The sequence below is a fragment of the Tenebrio molitor genome, chromosome 8, assembly GCF_963966145.1.
Source record: "Tenebrio molitor chromosome 8, icTenMoli1.1, whole genome shotgun sequence".
Taxonomy (NCBI): Eukaryota; Metazoa; Arthropoda; class Insecta; order Coleoptera; family Tenebrionidae; genus Tenebrio; species Tenebrio molitor.
The window spans coordinates 5,976,440-5,992,538 of record NC_091053.1 but is presented as its reverse complement, the minus strand read 5'-3'; the positions used below and the strand labels follow the sequence as shown (position 1 = coordinate 5,992,538).

The following is a 16,099-nucleotide window of genomic DNA, read 5'->3' as shown; positions in this document are numbered from 1 at the left end:
AGTAAAATTGTTTAAAGTAAAAATGTTTAAGTGAAAATTGGGAAATTTATCAGATGTCGAAAATTAGGTCGTGTTATTTTTGGCAAGATTACCTAATTTCAGAATACAAATTTTAACGTTAGGTAATTGTTTATTTATAATACAGTTATTAAAAACAATTTGAGAATGTGACAGGACTAGCATGCAATTTTAATCACTTTTGACAGATGACAGACTAGCAGGATGTTTTAATCTCGATAAACATTTTTGATTGGATAAAAGCAAGCGCTCTGATTGGCTGAACACGCACGTATGATGTACGTGGGAATGAATCGCATTGAATTCAACCTTTAAGTACTAACACTACCAACAGTTTTGGTTCTCTACTTCGCTAGTATCTTGGTAAATTAATTAGTCCCAGGAATGGAAAGAAAAAAATATGAGATATGTAACTGTTCTCGGTTTGTTTTGCAACGTTACAAATAAATATGGAAAAAGAGTACACATTCTTGTTGCCATCTGGTGGCACTACTCTCGGGGGTATGCTGAGGTGTTGCGTCAGCTTCTCCCAAGCCGATTTAGTATTATAATAATTTGATAACCTTCAAACTTAAACCAAAGCATTTTGTTTTTATGTTAATTGGTGAGAACGTTATGCGAAGGTTACAACCTGTCATTCTGTCATAAAAATAACTTTTTTTGACAAGCAGCTCAAAGAGATAAGGCAACAGGTGGAGGTAGCAAAGTTTAGTATTTTTCAGACTCACTTTCTAGGGAGGTATCGAACAAAATTCCATTAATAGTTATTTACAGTACGAGAGAGGAAGGCAAAGCTTTCGTCCACGCGAATTGCGTGTTGGTCCATGAAGCGCAGCTAATGGACGATGCAATTCAAGTGAACGAAAACAGCCTTACTCTCGAGTACTGTATTTGCTTTTGTTCGATACCTCCTTAGAAAGTGTAATGTCTGTAACTTTGGTTTCAAAACTTTAAATAAAATTGAATAAAGTAAATAAATAAATAGATAAATCACATGTTCGGAGGGATCTGTTGCTATGGAAAAAAAATAAATACAAAATAAACAAAGTTCTGTAACGTCAATAAAGTGGTTGTGTGCACGTTGTGGTAATGGATAATGAAAAATTATATACAATGTGAACATAAAGTTTGGAACAAAATACATAACAGCCCTTTCACAATTGCGTTAACGTTACGTCGATGTTAAAACGTTATTGTTAACGTTAGATCTAAAAATTCTAAATTACATGTACCGGGTGAGTGAAGTTTTACCGCCCGAGCGAAAACACCCACTTCTAATCAATTTAAAATTCTCAAAAAATTCAGGAATGATTGTGTATCACTGTAGAATAGTCTGTAAAAATTTTAAAATTTTTAATGAAACAGGTAAAGATTTTGTTTTCATTCAATAACCGCTACATTAATTTACGTAATTTTTCAATGAGGGTCCTTTCAAACATTTAGGAAAAATTTAGCTATGATTTATTATTAAATTGGGCCGTCAGTTCCACAATAGTTATTATACGCCAAGGTAGAGAAGACATTTTTTTAAGCCGAGGTAGTTTATTATAAAGAAGCGAGGCTTAAAATTGTCTTCTCTAGCGTGGTGTATATATTATTTTTTTCACTACTATGCTATGAAAATTGAAAATCGTCTGTCTACGTTAACCAATAAAATCAAAGAAAATCTTTCGTTGCTAGGTAACGGCTGTTCATTATTGACTACTGGTTAATAATAAAAAATTATTAACCTAGGGAGAGAAATTCTACTTCTGGGGTCGATTCAAGTCTCAATAATGACGCCTTCTAAGACTAGTAGTGAAAAAAAGAAGTTAACGTAGATTGTTTATGGTACCCTTTAGGGACTTAAGAATGACTAGAAAAGTAGTCAACAGATGTTTCCCAACAATGAGATATTTTAATCGACCTCAAAGGAAAACAAACAAACACCTTACGTTAACAATAAAATTAATGCAAATGTTGAAATTGTACCCCGCTCACCGACATTTTGTACACTGCGCTCAATAATGTCAGGGTTTATTTGTTTCATTTCAGCGCGAATTCTTTGCAGTAAATTGTTTGGTCTATTAAAATAAATCTTCTAAAAAAAATATTTTAAATAATCATACAAAAAAAAATTAAATTAAATTTTTCAAGTAGAATTTTGTCATTTTCTCAATTTTTTTTTATGTAAGGTACCATTTTTTCATTCATCGTTTAGGTAGTAGGAAGGTGTGCAGAACCCAAAGACGTCATTTAAGAAAGTTGCGCGTCACATGATGGCATTTTTCGAAATAAAATCGACCTGTCCGAGCGATTTTCTTAAAAACGTCACATAATGCACTATTATGAATTTTGTTCCAAACTTTATGTTCACGCTGTATGTCTCCTGGAAGAGGCAAGTGTCGCAAGCTAGAGCTCGTGCCAACTCTCATGATCGATGACCTTGACAAAAGCTGCGCGAAGGCGGAGCCTAATTTTGATAAGTGAAACGTGAAAACATCGGTCGTTTGGTTAGAAATTTCAGAGTGGCGCCAAATTTAAATGTTGCACTCTCCAACGGTTTGGACTAGAATGCCCGACTTGTCGTCAGATAAATATCAACATAAATTAGTTCACAAGCCTGCAAAATGTAAAGTGAATGGAAACAAAATTTTCAACGCTTTCTTAAAAGGTTTTTATTTATTTACTTAAGTCAACAACTCACAACCCAAATCAGCTAGATTTGAACTAGAGCTACCCCCTTGAACTTCTTTTTCGTCAACCTGTTCTTCATCTGATGACAGAAAGAAATCACTGCTTCAAATACAGCCTTCATTGTTGGTCTTCTTTTGTGAATATCTGCGTATGTATAAATAATGTTTCGAATAATTTCCTCTTCGTACTGATCCACAGATTGTTTAGGCTTCGGTTGATTAATTTTCTTCCTCGGAGAAGTAAATTTGGAACCTACTGGTTTGTTTTCGGCTTCCTGAATGATCCTCCTCAGAGTGCAGATTCCAACACCAGTAGCTTCTGCAACCCTTTCTTGTAAGCGGTTTAATGGGATTGAAACTTCTCCACAGTCTTTTTCATTTTTCATAAATTTATACACATTATAAATTATTTCCCGTCCTTGACTGTGAACCACTTTCTTTTGATTGCTCATTCTGATGAATGACACTCAAAGATTCTGTAAAGAGTACAAGTATTTTTGGTTAAAAATCAAGCACAATTAGGTGTGTTATACTTACAATTGCAATTATGCAGATTAATGGAGTCTTGAAAAAGACTGTTTGTAAACTCGGAATAACAATAATGGAACGGAAATCAAAAAAACAAGGAAGCAAACACGGAGAGCGGAGGTTAATCACGAAGATCGGACAACACAATGAAAACAAACATTGAAAATCCAAGATCCAAAACAAAAAGTCGAAAACACCCCGAGTTTTGCATCCCGGAGTTTTGTGGTGACAGTACCCACGTTTTTAGTTCGACTCGTACAGCCGCGTTTGTACGCATTTTGGTTTCTGCGTCATCGATCATGAGAGTTGGCACGAGCTCTACCAGATCTTCCGTACAAAATGAAAATTCCGATACCAGAAATTAGAAAAATTTACACATTAGCAAATCGAGAAACAGGAATAGGCGAAAATGTTATGAAGGCATACTTTTAAAATACAGGAGCAGCATCAGGGTGGTCCCGGTATTCAATGTTGAAGAGTACACTGTTTGTACCGTGCGCGATCGAAAATAAAAAAAATCGAGATGGCCGTGATTAATACGTTTCAGTTGGCAGCACGTAAAAATGTAATTCAAATGTCATCAGATGTCATTACAACAGTAACTGTCACTATTAATTATTGACTTGAGAACGACGAATAGTTCTATTCAATACCTCGAGTTTTTGAGGACTTTAACATAAGTTTTCTGACTTTCAAGGCATTTATCAACAGCTTGCCTTGATTGTTTTAGTTATTATTTTCAATACGAGTACAAATTCTGTTCATAAAATCGATTTCAATTATGCGTGAGCGAAAGACAGTGAGCAAAAGTGACACCTTCATACATTGATAACTATGGATACAGATTCACTTTCTAGGGAACTATCGAACAAAGAAATTAAAATTTATTACGTCTTTTTTGTGTCCAGTAAAAAAACATTGTGAAAGAAAAGTGGAGAATATTCTTTCATTACAAGTGAAAAATGTTCACTTATAATATCTCAAGTCCATTGATTATTTCCGAAAATTTTTTCGAATGCATTTCCAAAACGTATTAATTAGCCCGAGTGGAACACCAGACAAAAAAAAAAACAAGTTGTAGAACAGAATTATCCTTGACAACAGAAAAAAATTGAGATTTTTAATAAATATATGATTTTGATTGGCTAAAAAATTTCCACTTATTAATTTCATGTTGGGTTAGCTAGGTGCAACAAATTTCCAAGAAATCTCTATATTGTTATAGAAACGACATCGAATTCTGTTTTTCTATTGGTTATTTTTAAGTGTCGTGCGATTTTAATAATAATAATAATAATAATACTTTATTAGCATTTTCATATACAGGGTGGAACAAAAGAATTAAATATTGGCTGTAACTTTTTAATTTGACAATTTACGAAAAAATGTTTAATATAAAAGTTGATTGGTGTATTATCCTGCATCATCTGGTCTTTCTAGTTTGTTCCTATCTTGTTTTGTTTGGCTGCTATGGCAACCAACTTTGGTTTTTTAAATAGCACCCATACATTTTTTGTGTGATTTTCAAACAAGCGTATCTTTCTGTATTCATAAATACAGTTTTGTCATTATGGGGAAAAAGAATAAAATTAATTTACTAAGTAATAAAATGCAATATCAAGAATATTGACAATTTTTGTTGAACGTCATGCATGATAATAAACCAAACAATTTTTATATTAAACATTTTTTCATAATTTTTCAAATTAAAAAGTTAGAGCGATTATGTGATACTTTTGTTCCACTCGGTAAAATATACCAAGGGACAGATACAGGGTGACTGACGAAAAACCTTTAACGCTGTATCTTTCTTATTCTTCATCCGATTTGAATAAATGACACATCAAATAAAATAGTTTGAAAAATACTTCATTATTATCCTATTAGATATTTTTTTCGACATCTATTTTTTGACAAACAATAGCCAACTTTTTTTTTCAAATTAAACTCTATATATTTTTTTATTCGTTCTTATAAAGAATCTTCTTCTGAATATTCGTACATTAAAAGAAAAAACAAAAAATGTATTTTAATTGAAAAAAATTGAAAATCAAAAATCAAGTAATCAAATTTGTAAACAATACAAAATCTATTCTAGTTGCTCAAAATTTATTCAATGCTGTTGTAGACACTGTCCATACTTTCTAGAAATGCCCACCTTTGCATTCAGTAAAAAATTTCGGGGTTTTTTCTGACATACTCGCACTATCCTTTTTCTTAACTCTTTTTGGGTACCTGGTGGGGTCAAATAAACATTGTCTCGAAAGTTTCGAATGAATATAAAGAAATCCAATGGATTCAAATCTGGGGATCTAGCGGGCCATCGAATAGCTCCATGAGGACCCATTCATCGTTCACCAAAATGATTTAAATGATTTAAAATTACAACTTTCATGCGTGTATTATGTGGTATGGCGCCGTCCTCTATTGCTATTGGTATCTCATCCAGAAAGTTGCTTATTACGTTTGATAATAAATAATATGATATTTTGTTTGATCGAGACTGCTATCAATAAAAAAGGGACCCACTAGTCCATTCTATCTCCAAAAATGCCACACCACCACACGCTAAATCGTCTTTGGAAATTTTCTTCCACAGCAATATTATTATTATTATTATTATCAAACTGTTTTGACAAATGAATATTCAGAGCTTACTTAGTCATTTCGAGCATTTAGAACAAACTTCTCTCTTGTTTATTTTGGTCACTTGATGTTTAAATTTTGAACATTTAATCTTCAATTTCTTGACTTTTATTTAATGAATGAGTATAGCTCTTTGCATTTCTATATTCAGAAGACAAATCTCTACAATACTGAAAAAAAAAATGTACAGTGCTATTTGAAAAAAAGAAGTTAATGTTCATCTGTCAAAAACTGGACGCAAGAATTTTTTTTTATTTAGTTGGTATTGAAGTGTTTTCAAAATTATTTCATTTGATGTGTCATTTATTCAAATCGGATAAAAAATAAGCAAGATACAGCATCAAAGGTTTTTCGTCAGTCACCCTGTATATTGCCGGAAAATTTTTCGAGCAGTCCTGACACACAAGTGTTTGTAGCGAGAAAATTACACGAGGGCGCCAGCCCGAGAGTAATTTTGAGCGACAAACATGAGTGTTGGACTGCAAAAAAAATTTCTGACGATATACATATACCGGGTGTATTATGAAAAACCTTTGGTGCTATAACTTCCTTATTTTTTATCCGATTTTAACAAATAATACGTCAAACAAAATCGTTTTAGAAACACTATAGCCCGACATGCTATGATTTTTTTAACATTATATTTTTTGACAGACCGCAGCTAACTTTGCTTTTTTAAGTTGCACTGTATATTTTTTTTATCTTTATTCTGATAGATGTTTATCTTCTGAATTCATAAACATTAAAATAAAAAATAAAAAATTTGTTTTTAATAAAAAAAATAGAATTTCCAAAAATCAAGTAACCATAACTTTACTATAGCAAATGTTTGAAATTACTTCCATTCTCTCTAAGGCACATTCGACACCTTCCACTGACGCCCATTGCGGCGTTTAATAAAAATTCTGGTGGTATTTGTTCACATACTGCTACGATTCTTTTTATTAAATCATCTCTGTTATTGGCCGGAGTCAAATAGACATTGTCTTGAATGTCCATAGCTCTCTTAGTCACTTTGCAAAATTATAATGCACTTTTATTACTGTTTAATGTGACTGCTTAATTTAAAAAAAAAAACATCGTTTTCTAATTTCTTCTTTTTGCTTCTATGCATGAGCATGGTTGTTTACATTTTCATATTTAAAATAAAAATCTCTATAAAACTGAGCAAAAAAAGTTAATAGTGCCATTTGAAAAAAAAAAGTTGACTATTATTTGTCAAAAACATAACTCAAGAACAAATATTGGATCAATTCAAATTGTAGCCCATTTAAAACGATTTTGTTTGACATATCATTTATTAAAATCAGATAAAAAATAAGGAAGTTATAGCACCAAAGGTTTTTCATAATACACCCGGTATCTGTCCCGAGGTATATTCGGAAGAGAATCGCCGGAAAAAGCTTTTCCTTAGGTAAATTGTATCGGAAATTTTCCCTGGGGAAAATTGTGATTGGTTACTATTCAAACAATTCGGAGTTGTGATTTGTCAATCTAAATCATGTGACATTTGAGAGCGATTCTCTGGTAAATTTACCAGTAATTACTTATTGTTGGTACTGTGGATACGGTATATGTGACTTTTTACACTAAAGTGGTCAAACACGAACAGACATGAATTGTTGACAGTGTTTGATTTTTAACTTACTCGAAAGAGAACTTAACACTTTTGCTTGTGAAGAATCCAAAAAGAGAAAGACTCTTAAGTTCCCATTCGTGTGTCATTGTGAAAACGTTAGAGCCGTGAAGAGTTATATGAAATTATTTTTTCTTGTGATCTGGAGATCAATCATGGGGTCTTGGATTAGCTGGCAAATCTTCAGTAACGAGTCTGAAGATTTTTGTTTGTTTCTTTTTTGTCTCTTAAGATTCTTTCAGAGTTGGATATACCTCAGCTCATGTGCTCATGACATACATTTTCAAGCCTTGTACTCGAACATTAAAATTGTATGTCCACCTCCAAAAATTACTTCACTCGTTCAGTCTATGGATTAAACTGCCATAGCAAATTTTAAAGCTTCCTATTTACGAAGAATCTTGAGAAATATCGTTCATGAGTAAAGCTCGGATTCTATGCAAATTGCATTATTTGTTTCTATGACGTATATAAATAAAATTTTGGATTTTCTGGACATAGTGACAAATTTTGAATGAAATTACGTCATAAAAATGCATATTTTGCATATTTTAAGCACCTCGAGCATATTTGGGGAAAATACATATTAGTGCATATTTCTGCAATTTCCCAGATGTTACAATGTTTTTTATTTTTGTTCATTTGTCATCAAATATACTCGTACCTATCTAGAAACAAAATTTAAAATTCGGCAGGAGATAAGTAATAACTTTACTTACTTTCCAGCCCTACCTACTCGTAGATGTGACAACTGATTTTCGCGGTTGATATAGGAATAGCAAATTTTGAGCTATAAAAAGTATACCTACTTGAACTCTTTTAGTTTTTGACAAATGAGAAAATCTTAAAAAACCTGGAAAGCAATTTCAATATTTGTAACGCCTTAAATAACATTGGTCCTATTATTTTTCCCAGTAAAAAACAACTACTAAGACCGAATGCGTAAACACAGAACAATGCGTTTTCGACACAAATTTCTTCAATTCTCAAAATGAGTGTCTTGACACTACTTTTTCCACTGTTTCAGATTCCAACAGCAAACTGCCATCACATTTACGTTTCAGCGGCCTTGTTATCTTCTTTCAATTTCTTTGATCTCGATAAAGTCTTCCTCCTTAATTTTCACTAACCGCAAGATTTTCAGGCAAAACAATCCAAAATAATTCTTGTAACAATACTTTTGCTAATGTTCTGCGATCAAGATGGTTATTATTGACAAAGAAGTACAAGGTGATCAACAAAAAAAAAAACAAATCAAGAATGCTACCTCATATTTTGTTTTATCGAAACGTTTGTTTACTTTGAACGGTACCAAAATTATACCTGCTATGGACAGTCGCTTCATTACCTATTAACCCCGCTTCGAAAGTAACATTCTAAAAAAATGCTTTCTCTTCAATGGTAAAACCTATTTTACCACTTATTCTGGGATAATTGTTGCTTACAATCACAGTAGGCAAACGTCTGTAAACTTTGGAAGTCGAAAAGTTGTTTTCGAGGTTAACAACAGAACATTGTTAACGTTTCTTTGACATTTCATCGAAAAATCTGCTTACCAAGGAGGTTAAAGTAAGAGGAGGGAAAGCAAGTTTGAAAAAGTGATGCCACCCGCCAAATCGTGCAAAGCCATAAAAGGTTGCTAAACAAGGGTGGTTGGTGGGGATGGTACCAGTGGCGTATAAAACACGGGGCGCACAGATGCATTTATTGTAATTTGTAACGTAAAGTACATGAAAAAAATTAACAAAAATAAAAGAAGTAAATTTATAATTCAGAAAAAACTATAAGTACATGACGGGGCGCACTGGAGCATTTGTTGTAACATAAAAACGCTTAACACCTTGTTGCGGGGGTTAAAGGAACGCCACTGGCGCCAAAGCGATGTGATACCCGGTGGCCCGTTCAAGGACGTTCGCGGTCATAAAAGGGTGCTGGAGAAGGAACGATTGGCATCACTTTCAATGCATTACCAGCATAGGGCGCTTTCCCTCCTCTTACTTTAACCTCCTTGCTGCTTACCCATTCTTACGAATGTAAAATGTTGCTCTTGTTTATTTTTACATTTTCTCCATTATTAGATAATAATAAAGTACTGGTTCAGATCACAAATTGTCTACGCCTATGCCATTGAACGCTGATTTGCATAGAATTCCGCTACGACATGACCGATGATTTGCAACGCCCGCTCTGATTTGTTTTCTTTTTGATCACTTTGTATTTAGTACCGGTTCTAAATGCCATCTGTGCTTCTTTTTCGGAAGCATTCCCAGTTTCATATAAACTCTGAAGAGCTACAGCTATAAATGAATGTCACTTTTTTTCATAGGTTGGTAATACTATTGTTGGTTATTCTGCTGTTTAATGTGATAGTTGACAATAAACATAGCCGTACTCGCCTATTTGACACAATTTATTACTACATAAAATGTCAAAATGAGGTATGTACGCCAAAGTAATTTTTGAAAAATATTCCCAACTTAAGAAAAAAGTCAGATTCATTTATAGTCACCCGGTACCTGTGCATACATAATTTTAAAAATTGGATTTTTTAGAAATATCACAGAATATACCTATAGTTGACTCAAGTTGCCAAAAAATACTTGTCATTTGCAACAGCGTTTTTTCAATATTTTTAAACCAAATAAAGGCGCAAAAGGGCCAGATAATCATAGTTTGGATTGAATATTTTCCATATAAGTACAGTTTTAAAGTAATTTCAAATGACTAATGCCATAAAAACGCTGTTGCAAATACAAAATGGTTTTTTGCAACTTGAGTCAACTTTACCTTCAAGGTGATCAAGAAAGACCGTTTCAGTTGGTAATACTGAATTTTATTTTAAATCGTACAACTGGAGTAATTTCCGGTTGTTGACGGCTTGACACTGACAGCCGTATCATTGACAAATAACACTTCAAATTAAAGCGTTGGATATTTGAAATTAATTTAATTATTTAAAATTATTTTCGCGTTACAATTATATTTTCATTGGAATGGCATATTTTCGAAGTGGAATTTACCTACAATCAAATTATTGGTTGGCAGTACTGTACAGTTTAATTTCTCTAATAACTCCCATAATAATTTTGTCGATGTTAATGTTACGTTGCAGTGTTGCAAACAGCCGAATATTTTTTTTTCTTGATTGTATTGCCAACTCAAACAGTCCTTCCTTCTTGATCATCTTGTGTTAGTTCACACGGAAATCGGTACACTAAATATCACTCGCGTAGAGAAACTGGATGTTTTGTTTTGTATTAGGTGCCTGCGGTTGGTAGCGGTCTCAAAAAATCCCCTAACATTTCTGATTTTGAGGGTACAAATCAGGCGATCTGTCATCCACACCAGTTCGAATCGGTTGCTTTGTTACCGACTCGTGTCAAGTAAGCTGCAGATAAGTGTCGCCCTCGCGTGTCGGCTCACCGAACGACAATTCCCCTCTCGTTCAAACCGGTTCCCGCTCTCGCTCTCGCCGCATGGCCAACAGCGAAAACCATCCCGCTCTCGAACCGGTTTCGTCGGTCAAAATGTCCGTCTTCGGGATCAGCTGTTCGCCGTAAGGACGCCGGCCGCGTCCGCCGCCGTCGACCTTGACGTGTTATCACCTGTGTGCCGACAACGTGGGCGGTTGGACAGGTAGGAGTAACCTGAAAGGTGCGACCAATGGGACGTCGGCTCTCGTGACCAATGGCGAAGAGGCAATCATGTTTATTGCCGCGGGCTAGAGAGGTATGCTTCGAGAGTCTGGCTCTAGCTGGGGGTGTGCGTGTAACGGCTGTACTGCTGCTTTCCGTCGACGTAGTTTCGCGTTTTCCGCTCGTGTTGTTCAGTGTTTTGGTGGAAGGGTGACCGTGGACGGGGTTGGTGCTTGATGGGCGACCGTCGAGGGACCCAGAGATGGCGACGGGAATTCCTGGGGGACCTAGGGGACGCCGGAAACAGGCCAAGCCGCAGCGCAAAGGTAGGACATGTGCCCCGGTGGCGGTCGCCGCCGACGCGCTCTCCGACGGCTCGCGGGGGCTGATTGTTTTAATCGGGCCGTCGCGGAACATGTGTTCGCGGGGGGCGCCATCTTTGACGAGGGGGTGGGGATGTTTTGTTTACGTTTTCGGTCGCCACATGGAGGTGTCTGCTCCCTCACGCCGTGCCACGTTCGCTTCTTTTCGCCCTCTTTCTATTTTTTATTTATGCGTTTTTAACAACTTTTTCACAACACGAGACAACTTCAACTTGCACCAATTTATTCAGTCATGTTAGCGACATTTAATCTAAAATCAACAGTGAAGTTGCTTTGTATTTGTCAAATTATTTGACACAACATTGTCAAAGATTTGAATTTGACGCGTCATCTTGACAGGTGGAGTAGGGATGGATGAACACTGATGGTGTAGCTTTTAACCACCATTGACACGCTTCATTCAAACCTGTTTGCTTAATTTATTTCTTTAATATGTAATTCTTCTAAAATGTATTAATGACATTTTTATTTTGTATATATGTATGTATTATTTTTTAATATTTTTTCCTCTAACATCATCATTTTTATAGTTTTGAATGTTTAAAATAAATAATTAATTAATTCGACCGTGTTACTTTAGGAACAAAATTAAATATCTACATAGATATGTAATTAAAATTGAAATTAGAAAAATTTTCAAAAGTTTGGGAAAATTTAGATTTTGCGGGCCACGTGACAGGTAGAGTGGGGGATATACAAGATGGTGAACGCGTACATTTCGATAAGATATTTAAAAAATATACATACCTAATTGTAGTCATTCCGCTTTTCACAAATATTTTATTTTTATTTTTTTAAGATCTTGTTCATTATAGCTTCGATGCCAAACGTGATACATATTTTGATTTTTGGGTATTGTGTTCTTACAATTTATTTTTTCTTTATCACGAATCTCTTTGTAATGGAGTTTATTTTTGTAAGTATCATTTTTGAAATAAGAACGATTTTTTTCTAAACATACCGGGTGATTTTAAATGATTGTGACTTTTTTTCTTAAGTTGGGAACATTTTTGATAAATTATTTTGGCAAACTTGATACCTTTATCAACACAGTGGCGTACGTAGGCACGTCATTTTGACATTTTATGTATTCATAAATTGTGTCAAATAGGCGAGGACGCCTATGTTTATGTCAACTATCACATTAAAAAGCAGAATAACCAACAATAATATTACATACCAACCTATGAAAAAAAGTCACAATCATTTAAAATCACTCGGTATACACAGTGCAAAGATCACGCTGTAGATGTACTTACATAAGAATTCCTTCCTTTTTTCGTCTAAAAGTACAAAAACAAAAATATTGCATTTCATGAAGATTCAGATTTAGTTGTTTTTTTTAACTTACCTAATTCTTTTTTTTTATATCTTAGAAATTTTAACCTATTTCATAAACAATTATTTTACAAATTGTCATATTAAAAGTAACATTTAACTATGGCGCTTAAGTGGCAAAAAAATTTGTATTTTATGAAAAAATGTTTTTCAAATTTTTTGATGTATGAAGCATCCAAAACAGGCATTGTTTTTGACTAACTTTTTACCATCTTAGTAGGTATGTGTAGTATGTATGAAAAAAAAATGTCGCCTCTGGAGCGCCGTCGATTTTGGGAGACATTTTACATGGCGCCAAGATGGCGCCCTTGAGTGGAAAGAATTAAGGAGTTCTAAATTCACCAAAAACATTGGACTTCTGTTTTTTTTTTTTTGTACCTAAAATGTCGTACTTTCAATCCGCTATGAACAATATCTAATAAGATTGACGAGTGATGACAACACAACTTGGAAAACACTTTTTGAAAAGAAGTAATTTTTTTGTTGATTGATACAAAGTGATCAAAAAGAAAATAAATCAGAACTGGCGTTGCAAATGATTGGTCATGTCGTTGCGGAATTCTATGCAAATAAGCGTTCAATGCATGGGCGTAGACAATTTGTGGTCTCAAACGCTACTTTAAATATAATATGTAAATCATACCTCATGAATTTTAGACGTTGGAATTATAATTGTGCATTTTGTTGTTATTATCTGTAATGAAGAAGATTTATAAAATAAACAAGAGCAAGATTTTACATTCGTAATAATTGATAATATACATACCAGCTTGATTGCCAAACGCGACGCCACTGGTATGCAGATTTTGCGGTGAATTGTCAAAGAAACGTCAGTTTTAAAGCAACAGTTTACGGACGTTTCCTGTAATTGAAAGCAACAATAGCGAGGGTTTTAAGGCCTCCAGAGCAATTAAAAAAGCCCAATTTACCCAGAAACGAGTTGCATATAAAATTTTATTGTTTGAAACGACGTCCCTGAAGCTTCCAAATCTGTTAAAAATGGTTTCGCATTTCCTTTTGACAGTTTTGACAAATTTTTCAAGACCTGTCAGAAATGTAACGTTGAATGTCTTGTCTAGGGCAACGGTTCGTTATCTGCCAATTTTGCTTTAGAGCAGTTAAGAGGCAGTTTACAAAGGAGAAAAATGAGAATTTATGACATATGACAGTTGAAAACAATAAAATAATTTTGCTCAAAAAGTCTTGATTCTAAATTTTTTCAAAATGTCAAAATACCAAATCTAGTTACCCTAAACAAATAATAAAAGCATTTTTTTGTTGTAATTGCTTACTTTGATATTGTTCACTTAGTAAATCGTTACTATTTTTTTTGGAAAATTTTCTTGGCTATAAAAAACTTGGTAATTATTTTAGATAACTTTTCTTTTTAACATTTTTCCGGTTCACTTACTTTCGAAAGATATTTCTAAAATCTTTTAGACAGTTTAAACAGTTGACTTACAGTTACGAAATCAGAATACAGAACATAGTTTCAAGTTTTTCGGTTTCAGGATTTTTTTTTTAATACTTTCAGTTACTCAGATTTGTTAAACAAAAGTCTCGAAATATATACAGTGTGTCCAAAAAGTCTGGAAACGAATGGTTTTCGAGAAAAACGCAAAATCGTTGATGGTAGGTATCTGTTTGCTGTTTTTGATGACCTTGAAAGAGTTATGATGTCATCAGAGGTTTTTTTTTAATGGCAACGTTGAATTTTTACTACCGTTTTTAATAGATCTTTTAATTGTCTACCCGACGCGACGGTCAAAAAATTTTTCAATTTACCTAAGAAATTTCCTGAAAAAACCTAATTTTTTGTAATAACATGACTTTTTCAAGGTCATCGAAAAGACCAAAAAAAAAATTATCAGCAGTAATGTTGCATCATTTCTTGTAAATTAAATGTTGCAAATTAGGCGGACATTTTGTTAAAATTATTTCAAAAATTTCTCAAAATTTGTAAACCAAATTCACCTACATAATCTAGAACCTTCAAATTTCTGATAAATGTCAATTATTGTATTATTTATGTGTTCATATTTTTGAGATTTCTCTTTTTCTTGCAAATACTTTTTCCAATTTTTGACTGTTTCCAAAAACCAGATGATTAACAAAAGCCTACTGTTTTTAAATTAAATTAATTAACTTTTCTTCCAACTGGTTTATGTATTATAAACTGATTTATTTGAAATATGTTAACTTTTTTTTTAATTACAAAATCTGTGATCCGTAATCCGTGATACGTTCACAATCGACTCTTCAACGCCAACTTTGAAGACAAATTTAAATGAACACTCACTATTTCAGTAAATCTGTTTCCGACATTTTTTTTTAATTTGGTGCAGCCCTAAGAAGGTTCTGATTTTTTGTCCACTTCCTTGGCACATCCAGAGATTTTCTTCTTTCAAAAAAATTCGTTGTCAATTTTTTTTTCGATTATCACCTTTTTAAAAGCAATTCTTTTTTACATTCAGATATTCAGATTTGTTATTCGGAAAGTTTTAAAATACAGGGATCATCTGCAGGGCCGTGCCGTGCTATGATGCAGAGAGGCGGCACAGTAAGGGGGCGGCATAAGCAAAGAAGTCAAAATACAATTTAAACCATTCAATACATAATTAGAAATCTTTAGGTAACACTTTTCTATGTTGGTCAATGTTATTCGATATTGATGTGATTTATTGCACACCTCTGCATAAGCGATTTCGGTACCCTTTGATTTTGGTTTCCGGTGCAGGTGCATCGTTGGCGATTTTTTGTCTGCAACGCGAAGTCATTATTTTTGTTTGTTACATAGGTACCGCGCGGCCGCTGCTAAAATCTTAGGCAGCAATTATGTATCACAAAAAACAATTGCATGCGTTTGGAAAAGTTAGGTTTTGACCTAAAGTGGCTTAGAAGACAAGGCTATGACAACGGGGCTGATATGAAGCAATGAAGAAAGGGTTAAAGGTTAAGGCATAATTTTAGCAAAAAATATTAAAAATTACAAGTTTACATGCGGCGTAATTCTTTGGCACCCACTACTACACATCTCTAATTAAAGAATTTGTTAAAGTTAAAGTTAGAAGCGTAAAACTGTAGTTGATAGTTTGTAGCATTATTTTAAAGTTGAGTGAAATTTTTTTAATAAACAATTGTCAGTGTCAAAATGAAGTAAAAAACCATACTGTACCACCCTAAAATTTGAACATATATATGGACCAGCTGTATAACAATTTGACACCAAATTTCCCGTAC

General features: G+C 33.8%; 1 protein-coding gene across 5 annotated transcripts in view; it reads left to right on the top strand.

Moving 5' to 3' along the window:
- The first annotated feature begins 10,955 nt into the window (after positions 1–10,955).
- Positions 10,956–16,099, top strand: part of zfh1 (Zn finger homeodomain 1) — a 344,752-nt gene continuing 339,608 nt past the window's right edge. For 2 of the 5 annotated variants that reach the window (XM_069056759.1, XM_069056757.1), the window contains exon 1: positions 10,956–11,464. In XM_069056759.1, the coding sequence (XP_068912860.1) occupies positions 11,401–11,464 (64 nt within the window). In that variant the 5' untranslated portion in view covers positions 10,956–11,400. The remainder of the gene's footprint in view (positions 11,465–16,099) is intronic. The other 3 variants (XM_069056762.1, XM_069056760.1, XM_069056764.1) reach the window with 2 other exon arrangements.